Below are 10,639 nucleotides of genomic sequence, written 5' to 3' on the forward strand. Positions count from 1 at the left end.
ACTATAGAAATAGAAGAAAGGAATAAATTCGGATTAAAATATACACAATTCCACCATAAAGGAAAGTAAACCCAAGAAAACGGAAGTGTAGATCCGCTGATACTGAGCACTGAAGATCCACTGCTCCTGAGTTCAGCCTGAACAGAAAGAAGACGACCATCAGCATTTTGAGTTGGATCTACAAGAACCTCCATCACCAACCACACAGTAACTGACCTCAGTAGTTGGTGCAGATGAAGTTGAGTGTCTGGGTCTCAGGCCGACTGACCCACTGCTGCCCTCCACTCAATTCCACTGCTCCAGATCTCTCTTCAGAACCACAGTCTTCTGCCCCGGTCCCATTTCCTGGAGCCCAGTTCTGGTAGCAGATGGAGAACCCACTGACCCAGAACCAGAAGCCCTGTCTGCAGGTGTGACGTAGCCCCAGCCAAACGTAATCAGTGGAGGCTTTCTGAGCCACCTCCTTCACCCAGGACTGGACCTCCTCAGAGTGAACTGAGACCAGGTCCCTATAGTTCTCCCTGCAGTATCTCAGAGCTTCCCACCAGGTCAGAGCCTGATTCACCAACACCAGTTTATCTGGAGATAACAGGACAGAGGTCAGTGAGAAACAACAGACAGCAATTAATGTGTTAAATTGTTAATTAAGTGTATTTTATAATTAATCAGCTCATTGTTGAATCAGTGAATCATGACTCACTCTCTCGACAGACGAAAGAGAGCTTGTTGTCACAGGTCAGATTAGTCCACTGACCATCCTCAGTCACTACGGCACACTGCTGCTGTCTGTTTTTACCATAATAATCTGGTCCAGACCTCCAGTATCGAAATGAGGAGTTACTCTGATCTGACCATTGCCATGAGTCATAGAACAGACCGATCCAGAAATTATCATTGTTTCGAGATGACACTGATAAATTCCAGATCTCTTGGTTCTCTGTCTGGTTCCTCACAGTGACCAGATCTGTGTAGTGTTCTCTGCAGTAGCTCCGAGCATCAGGCCAGGTCTTTGCCTCATTCATAAATATATATCTGTGAGTGCTGTTCTTTTCTGAAACATTGATTCAGTCAGAATTTAACATTTTCCAGATCCATTTCATGAATAGATAATTATTTACATTACTCTGAATCTGGGAGTTCTTACCGTCATAACACACAAAAGGGTGTGTTTTATTACACTGGTCATCATTCCATTGTCCAGGATTTTTCCACATTGTAACGCAGTACTCTATCCCTCCATAGTTGTCTGGATTTCCACTGTCCCAGTTCCTGTACTCCTCTCCCTCACTGTAGAGACCTCCATCAGCCAGAGACCACAGCCATCTCCCAGTGTTCTCTCTGTTTAGACCGATCCACACTGAGCTGGTAGTTTTATCTTTGAGAGTCATGTTCAGGTTCTTCATCTCCTCCATGTTGTTGACGGTGGCCAGATCTGTGTGGGTCTCTCTGCAGTAGCTCTGAGCTTCAGTCCAGGTTTTAGCTTCATTCACAAAAACGTACCGATACGAAGTGTATGCAGATACCCCACACACAGCTGTGGAGAACACGAGAAGGACTGATTTGTAGAGATCATTTACAGATATTTATTGGTGGATGTGTTAAACTCAGAACCAGTTCTAACACTGGATCCATTCAGAAATTAGTGGCTAATCTCCAAGTAGATGCCCAGGCAGCAACATGTTCTAGGAGCCAAACTTAACCAACACCTAAACGTCTCTTATTGTGGAAATAATAATCAATACTTTATTTGATACAAATACAGCAGAAATGGCATAAAGTACCATATAGTTTTAGTCTCAACAATTAACCCTTAGACATTCACTCATTCATTCACTCCCTCACTCACACACACACACTCACACACACACACTGACCTGATAACTGGAGGATGATGGAAACCCACTTCAGATCCATTTCTAAAAGTAAATACATGTCTTTATTTACATTTTCCTGAAGATCAAAGTGTAAATGTATATTTCACACAGAGAAATAATGTGATTGTTATGAGGTTAATAAAAAGAGAGAACACTTGTCAAATATTATTATGGCAAATTGTCATAAGCCACGAGTGTTATTTAAAACCATTGACTCTGTTCTTAAGGCCCCTCAGCCTGTCTGTTTGGAAGCATCTCCTGACATGTGTAATGACTTTCTGCACTTTTTTATTGATAAGATTGTTACTGCAAGAGCTCTTATCACAGCTCCTGCTGTTGACCCCTCTGACTCTGCCCCTTGCTTGGCTGTGTTTGATAGGTTTGAGCCGGTGACTCTGTCGCACTTGGAGGCTGTGGTGGGCCATTTAAAGCCCTCAGGTTCTCCTTGTGATGTTTTGCCTCCTCACTTTCTAAAAGAGATTTTTCATACTATAGGGCAGTAGGTTCTGGCCATTATTAACAGCAGCCTGTCTTCTGGTGTTGTTCCTATGAGTTTTAAACATGCTGTAGTACAACACCTGCTCAAGAAACCTGGCCTCGAACATACAGTACTGGCTAATTATAGGCCTATTTCCAAGCTGCCTTTTATTTCAAAGATCTTGGAGAAAGTTGTTTATGCTCAACTGAAATTATTTTTGGATGAGCATAATATCCTGGAGGTTTTTCTGTCTGATTTTAAAACCTTGCATAGTACAGAGTCAGCGTTGCTCAGGGTTTTCAATGACATTCTCCTGGCCAATGATTCTGGGGACCATGCAATTCTTGTGCTGCTGGATCTAACTGCTGCTTTTGACACAGTGGATCACAACATTTTAGTTTCCCGCTTGCAGCATCTAGTTGGCATTTGTGGTAGTGCTTTGGAATGGTTTAGGTCCTATCTGACGGACAGAACTTTGTGTGTTAGTTTTGCTGGCTCAGAATCCTCCTCAGCTCCCCTATCATATGAAGTTCCACAGGGCTCAATCTTAGGACCCCTCCTTTTCTCACTTTATCTGCTCCCATTGGGCTCTATCTTGAGAAAACATGGGATTGCATTCCACTGTTACGCTGACGACAGCCAGATATATGTCCATTTAAAGAAGAAAGATGCTTTCTCGATTAAACTACTGTTGTTATGTCTCAATGACATTAAAGACTGGATGGCTTTAAATCTTTTACATTTTAACGAAAACAAAACAGAAGTGATGTTGTTTGGTCCCAGTGGGCCCTGTGAAGCCCCTCCAGTTGATTTGGGCCCCTTGACTTTGTATGTGAAGCCAACTATCTTAAATTTGAGTTTTAAGATGGACAGTGATTTTAAATTGGACCGCCAAATAGGCACAGTAGTTAGGTCCAGCTTTTTCCACCTGAGGCAGCTGGCAAAGGTGAAGCCATTTCTCTCACACGAGCACTTTCAAACAGTAATGCATGCCTTCATCACATCCCGGCTGGATTACTGCAATGCACTGTATTTTAGAGTCAGCCAGTCCTCCCTCAGACGTCTCCAATTGGTGCAAAATGCTGCTGCCCGACTTTTAATGGGCTCGTGTAAGAGGGAACATATAACTCCCATTCTGGCCTCTCTCCACTGGTTGCTTGTGCATTTTCGAGTACATTTTAAGATTCTCTTATTTGTTTTTAAATCTTTAAATGGACTCGCCCCACCTTACCTCACTGAGCTGCTACATCCCCACGTCTCTGCTCGGTGCCTCAGGTCAGCTGATCAGCTGCTCCTGGAGGTGCCGAGGTCAAAACGTAAGCTCAGAGGAGATACAGCTTTTTCAATTGCTGCGCCGAAACTGTGGAATAGCCTGCCATTACAGATTAGGCAGGCTTCTTCACTTTCGGTTTTTAAAACTTATCTCAAAACCCATTTTTATTCCTTGGCTTTCAACCCAGCATGAGACTTTTGTTTTGTTTTATTAGTTTTATTATTGTTGTTTTTATTTAAGTTATTTATTTTTCCTTATTGGGTGGCACGGTGGCGCAGCAGGTAGTGTCGCAGTCACACAGCTCCAGGGGCCTGGAGGTTGTGGGTTTGATTCCAGCTCCGGGTGACTGTCTGTGAGGAGTTGGTGTGTTCTCCCCGTGTCCGCGTGGGTTTCCTCCGGGTGCTCCGGTTTCCTCCCACAGTCCAAAAACACACGTTGCAGGTAGATCCGTAGGTGTGAGTGTGTGAGTGAATGTGTGTGTGTGTCTGTGTTGCCCTGTGAAGGACTGGCGTCCCCTCCAGGGTGTATTCCCGCCTTGCGCCCGATGATTCCAGGTAGGCTCTGGACCCCCCGTGACCCTAAATTGGATAAGGGTTACAGATAATGGATGGATGGGATCAGATTTGATGGATGGATGGATTGATGGTTATTTTATTTTGTTTTTGTTTGTTTTATAAACATCTTTTGTACAGCACTTTGTTTTAGCTGTTGGTGTTTTTTAAAGTTCTCTATAAATAAATTTGAGTTGAGTTGAGTTAAACGATGCACATAAAGTAATGTTAGTTGAAATATTTTTCCTGTTTTAGGTTGAAGGCATGTTTCTCTGGTTCTGGACTTGTCTTGGTCTCAGCAGAACTTCTATATTCCACAGTTCTTCAGAAAATATATAGAGCGTCTTTGGCATCTCAGAGTGGATGTTAACCCACAGAATCCAAAGATATGTTTCAGTGGATTTTGTTCCATTAAAATGAGAGAATATTTAATGTAATTTCTGTAATTGAACCAGACTATTGCTATAATAACAAACACAACTCCATTGGACCTTAGTGATCATACATTATAATTACTCAGGTATTATCTAGAACCTGCTTAGGTTCTCAATGTAGTTCAGTGATGTCTCTCAGAGTAATTCTCCAGTTCTTTTGGAGTGTGTACCTCACAGTAACTGGGTCACTGTGTAGAACTTTCTCTTTATCCAGTGTCCACTATAAACTAACCCCAGCAGAAGACTGGAGCAGCTTCTTTAGCTCTGAGTTAATGTTAATGAAACATGAATCATACCTCAGTATTGGTTCTGTTGTGTCTTCTCTTCTCCGGATCCTTTCAGCTGCTGTGTATTTGTGGGTTTTACGGATCTGGTTGAATCACACTCCTCTGTGCCGACTGACCCTGTCTCTCTTTGACCTCTCAGTACATCTCTTTCCAATTCAAATCCTCTTATCTCCATCATCTACCACACCTATCTTCTATTACATTGTCCATGACGTCAACAACAACAACAACAGTCCTCTTCCATAGAACTCAATTTGCATGAGCTGCCTGGATCTGTCCTCACGCTACTAACTGTGTCCAAATGTTTGTAGACACTGATCTTAATTCAGACACTACACCAGTGTCCGGTTTGTACAAATCTCAAACCAAATCCACCCTGCATTTACCCAAGGAACAGTGGAACCGTATTCTCTGAAGAGATGGGTGAGGTGGGGGCAGCAGATCTAATCTTACAGCAGTTCATACCCTTCACTCATGGGCTGGCAGCTGCCATCAAACCCTCACAGATGAAACCTAAGATATCAAGAATTAGTCTAAATCATCATAGATTCAACAGAAAAAATATAACAGTTGTTTATTAAAAATATAAAAATATAATATTTATGGTAATATCAGACCTCTAATAGAGTTCTCTGTCATCACTAAGTCTTTGTATCTCAGCTGTAAAACAGGTTTGGCTTCTTTTATACAATGCAATACTGTGACCTGGAGGCTCTGAGAAGAGTGTGCTTGTTTTGTATGTGTTATTGTGAGTCAGAGTCAAAACAAAAGGGCTCTGGTTAAAATTTTAATAAAATTAAATAAACAAATCCCTTGTTCAGTGCACATCTACGTTTATATGAGGATCTGGAGGCCACCAACCCACACACTGTGAAGCAAGACCATTGAAAGTTTTCTTAAGTCAGAAAGCATGAGATAAAATGAGTCATTCTGACTCTGTCGTTCTGACGTCAGGTGCAGAGGCTTTAGAATGACCCCGCCCCCTCGTCTGAATGCATCCAATCACAGCACTGGACCTGAGTTTGTGTGAGAACGCAAAGAGGAAGTTGAATGAGTGGTATTTATAAGTTACCTGTGAATACTAATTATTAGCATTTAGCTAATAATAGCATTTAGTTGTGCGTAAATAATTGTAAAGGTTGAATTTTAACTGAGCAAAATACTAAAGACATAGAGGGAAATAACCATTAAACCACTCATGAAAAATTGAAGAGAAAAACTCGACTCAGTCCACTGCCCTCCGCCAATCAACAGCATGTTCTGCTGGAGGAAGCAACTTCGACCAATCAGGTGGCTGTTGTTAGGCAGAATTACCAAGTCACTTTAGAGCAACCTACTGCTGGTTTGAGATCAGTCTGAAAAACTCACTCCTTCACTCACACACTCACTTGTGTTTAGCAGACTGAAGATTATCAGGGGGGCGCTGTAAGCACTCCAGTAGTTTGTTGTGCTTTATAAAAATTCTTTTTCAGCTGTCACTCAAACATTTTCATACACCCACTGAATCTCATTCACTCTCTAACTCGTGTTTAGCAGGATGTAGAGTTTCCTTGCTTTCTCAGTTATTGATACATTTATTATTCATGAATTAAATAAATTAATATTAATTAAGTCACTGTTTGTTATTTTAGCTCAGAAAAGTTTGACCAGTGTTAAAGCTAAATAAAAAAATATATAAATACATATTTTAATTGTCTCAGTTGATTTATTAAAGAACTAATTAAGAAAGAACAGGTTTTATATTGATCAAAAAGATTGATTATATACAAAACAGTGTAGTGGAGGAAGGCCAAGGTATGCTGAACCTTTTTAAGACTATGGATCATCCAGATCAAGTGATGGACAAATTTTAAGATTTAACCATTGACTTTCCATTCTTAAGATCAAAGAGAAATTCTACATTCTACAAGCTTGAGCTGTGAGGAAAATGAAACAACCACCCCCTCCCTCCTCACACACACACACACACATAGTATGTGTAAAGGCCAGAAGGTCAAGCAAACCCCTGTCCAGGCTGACCCTGGGATGCTCACAAATAGGTCCATACCTACACTAAGTGGTCAATTGGAAAGCTATGACCACCAATAGACCAAAAGATAACTCTTAAATCAGTTAATGAATCCTGGGGAGTGAACACTAAACCTACTACCTGATAGAACTCAGAACTCTCCTAAAGGAACATTTTTCAGACTTAATCTTATCGGAGATCAGCACATGGCCCCAAGGAATACCCTAATTTTCCCTCCAAAATCATAGTTCAATCCAGCCGGAACAGCATGGACCAACAGTGCCTCCAAGTGGACGTGTGGGAAATCATATGTCACCAAACACCCCATTCTCTCTCTCTCTCTCTCTCTCTCTCTCTCTCTCTCTCCCTCTCTCTCTCTCTCTCACTCACATGTTTAATCATGTGATATTAACTGAAGAATGTTTTATCCACCTAAGCAGAGTTAAATATTTTATCTCTGGGGAATTTGAGACTGTCATGTGTATTTCCCAAGCCCAGTAGCCAATCAGAGAATGGCTACCTCTCAAGTGGGCGTAACGGCGCTGACTAGAAAAACAGTTGAGTTGCTGAACGGAGTCGACTTTAGCAGAGAGTCGCTGAAAAGACTCGCTGTCTGGGATCAACGGAAGGACCAGAAGAGCACTGACTCTGGATCATTATTCTGAAAAGACTCTGTGAACATGGACCAATCTTAGAATGCTCTTTAGCATTGAAAAATATATATTTGAGCCTTTAGAAATAACTCCGTCAGCACCAGCTTCTATCTACTGTAGTGGAGGATGGATCCAGATCAAGAAATGAAAAAAATGCTAGGATTCAAACTTTGACTTTAATCAAGACCTCATATTCCACAGAATGTGTGTGTGTGTGTGCTAGCAGCCATGCACACACCTAGCTATAAACTATAAAACCCGCTTCTTCAGTGACCCGGAGATGCTCACAAAAAGGATTCATATGACACTAAGAGGTTTCTCCATTAAGCCTAAAAGGTCAATCAGAACCTTGGAGACCTGGATTAACCCCATGGACCCTATATATATAGCTATTTTGCTATTCCGTTTATTTGTCAGTGCCTCTTTCAGTTGCATTTAAACAGTAATTATGTGACATATTGAATATGGCTATGTTGTTTTATTTTCTAAAGAACCTTAGCTACTCAAATATGTAATCACTTGAGGTTTTCATGCTGACCGATAAATCATTTTTTCTATAAATTTGTCATGTTTTGACCAAAAATTTTACCTAGCGCCTGCTTTTTTTTTCATATTTCTCAATGTACAGCCTTGAAATCATATTCCCACATCGGATATCTTGACAAAGATTGTTAGTGTGAGGTGTATTTTAGTTGAAAACATAAGCATTTTTGATGCTAATTTATTACATGTCATATTACTGTGATAAAATAAATTTGTAGCATCAGACGGACATATTTTTCTTGATATTCTAAGCTCTGGGATGTATGACTGATAAAGTTCTGACAGTCACAGCAGGCCCAGACTTTCAGGAATTTAGTTCAGGGCAAATATGGAGAATATCCCAACAAATAAAAAACATTTTGGTACTTTGGCAGTTTTCTCAGATGCTGATAATGTTTACAGTTATTATTATTATTATAATCCTTTTAAAAAATGATGAAATAATACTTGTTTATTCAGAAAACACACAATAAATAATTATTTAAGCTTTTTAGTTTATATTTGTTGATCTAATGCAGTGTTATTTGATGTGAAACCTAAAAAAAACCTTGAAAAACTATAAATCAATAATAGGAATATGTTTTTGCTGATGACTCATATTTTTCTGCCCAGAGACAGCGTGGGTTGACGTTATGTGAGTCAAAACGAAACTGAAAGTAAACAGCGTCTTTCTTGTCCCTTTTTCAGCGGTTTTTTTCTGATTTTAGCGCCTATCATTATAGTCTTTCATGACAAAAACATAACACACAGATTTTGAAGGAGCGCCTTGATTTTTAGGTGGTTTTTCACACTGGATTACTCCCAGAGGCTTCACAGCACCGCGATGAGAGCGCTATTTTTAGAAACGGTAGGATCTGCGCTTTCTAACGGTATACGGAGCTCACAGACGCGTTCAGACATTCAAGACTTACAAAGCTGATTATATAAGGTGTGTTTCTACCCCGCGGGGTTCGAGTTGAAAGGGTTAAAGAACCCCGGAACCCCCAGCATTTATTACCCTCCAGCGTTGGACTGTCGAATGCATATCTTATTGCAAAATCGGCAGATGGCCCAGGACTGCCTAATGGTGACCTCTCTCATCCCGAGTTCAAACCAGACAAACAGCATGGACCAACAGTGCCTCCAAGAGGACGTTTGCGAAATCATATGCCACCCTAAACATTTTTCCCTATCTCAAAAGAGAATTATCTTGGACGCATATGTTTCTGCTGAATCTAATATGTTATTAATGTTATCCTCTGTTATTCTCAGGTGACTGCCTACTAACTAATCAAGTGATGTGAATTAATGTTTTAATCACGAAGAAAGATTCCTGTGTCAATTTAGAAGAATGTTACTCAATCTCTAGTAACTAGAATAATTGATGTAATTGCATCAGTATACTCATTATGTTATATTCAAGTATATACGAAGTATTAATTCCAGGATGTTCTATTTTTGCCAAGCCATAAGTTATTTTTATTTCTCTGGAACTTGAGATGGTCATGTGGACTCCCCAAACCCGGGAACCGATCAGAGAACGGCGACCTCCCAAGTGGGCGTGACCGCCACCTATGAAAAAGGAGTCGCTCAGTTCTGACTCTGGCTGCTTTTTGACTCTGCTGATTCTCTGCTTTTAGACTCTCTATTCTGCTTCTTAGATTCTCAGCTTTTATCTTCTACACACTTCTTCTTTTTATGCTGATGGAGCCGACTCTCCAGAAGACTCTTAAAAGACCGATCTTTATGCGAACTAACAGGGGACGCCTTGTGTCAGTTAGCATTGCAAAACAGAAGTTAAAACAATAAAAAGGTCGATTAGCTCTGTCAATAACTTTCAACTTATCTTTTATTTTGTGTTTGTTGTTTTTGTAGCCCAATCAAAGTTAAATTTATGACTGATCAAAACAGGTGAAACTTATTATGGCCAGAATAAGATACCACCTCTGAGATTAATTGATAGCTGATATGTTGTCAGCTTATACTCTGACTTCTGAGGGCGTCGCTTCTGAGGATTGGCGCGCTTCTGAGGATTGGCGCGCTTCCTTGCGACATTCTCCCTAACTCCGGGGACTATCCAGCCAGGCCAGCAGTAATCTGTGAAGTGAATCCCCCGACTGACGTCACACTGTCTAAGGACTCCAAAATTGGCTGACTCATCCTGGAGGGAATCTCTTCCCTAGCAAGCCTACCTTCAGTGACCCGGGGAGGACAGGAAGCCAAGTACAGGAGAACGGAGAGTAAATCTGCTGGACCCATCGGCTTGGTTATAACAGCGACAAGAGTAAGCAAGCGTAAATTCCTCATTTTCAGAAGCTGATGCTTAATTAAGTCTCTTGATAAATTTATACATTAATTAAATCTCATTTAGCAAAACCTATTATTCACAAGTCATATAGCCTAACCAATTATTAAAATCAGAAGGGTTTCACCTGCTTTGATTCTGTGAGATTTTGAGTATGCTATGTTTATCAACTTATTATCATTCCTCTTAATAAGGTATGTCCATTATTTGAAATAGTACGGTGTGTGAAGTCTATTCCTAAGAGTCTGAAAATC

General features: G+C 40.6%; 1 protein-coding gene across 1 annotated transcript; it reads right to left on the reverse strand.

Annotated features, from left to right (window-relative positions):
• Positions 1-217: 217 nt before the first annotated feature.
• LOC136678824 (macrophage mannose receptor 1-like) lies at positions 218-10,339 on the reverse strand. The gene is made up of 4 exons (XM_066656973.1): positions 10,273-10,339; positions 1,145-1,534; positions 701-1,051; positions 218-579 (listed from the first exon to the last, which is right to left on the reverse strand). The coding sequence occupies exons 1-4, from the start codon at positions 10,337-10,339 to the stop codon at positions 218-220; spliced, it is 1,170 nt and encodes a 389-aa protein (XP_066513070.1).
• Positions 10,340-10,639: the final 300 nt, after the last annotated feature.

Source organism: Hoplias malabaricus, chromosome 2, assembly GCF_029633855.1.
Source record: "Hoplias malabaricus isolate fHopMal1 chromosome 2, fHopMal1.hap1, whole genome shotgun sequence".
In the NCBI taxonomy this organism is placed as follows: domain Eukaryota; kingdom Metazoa; phylum Chordata; class Actinopteri; order Characiformes; family Erythrinidae; genus Hoplias; species Hoplias malabaricus.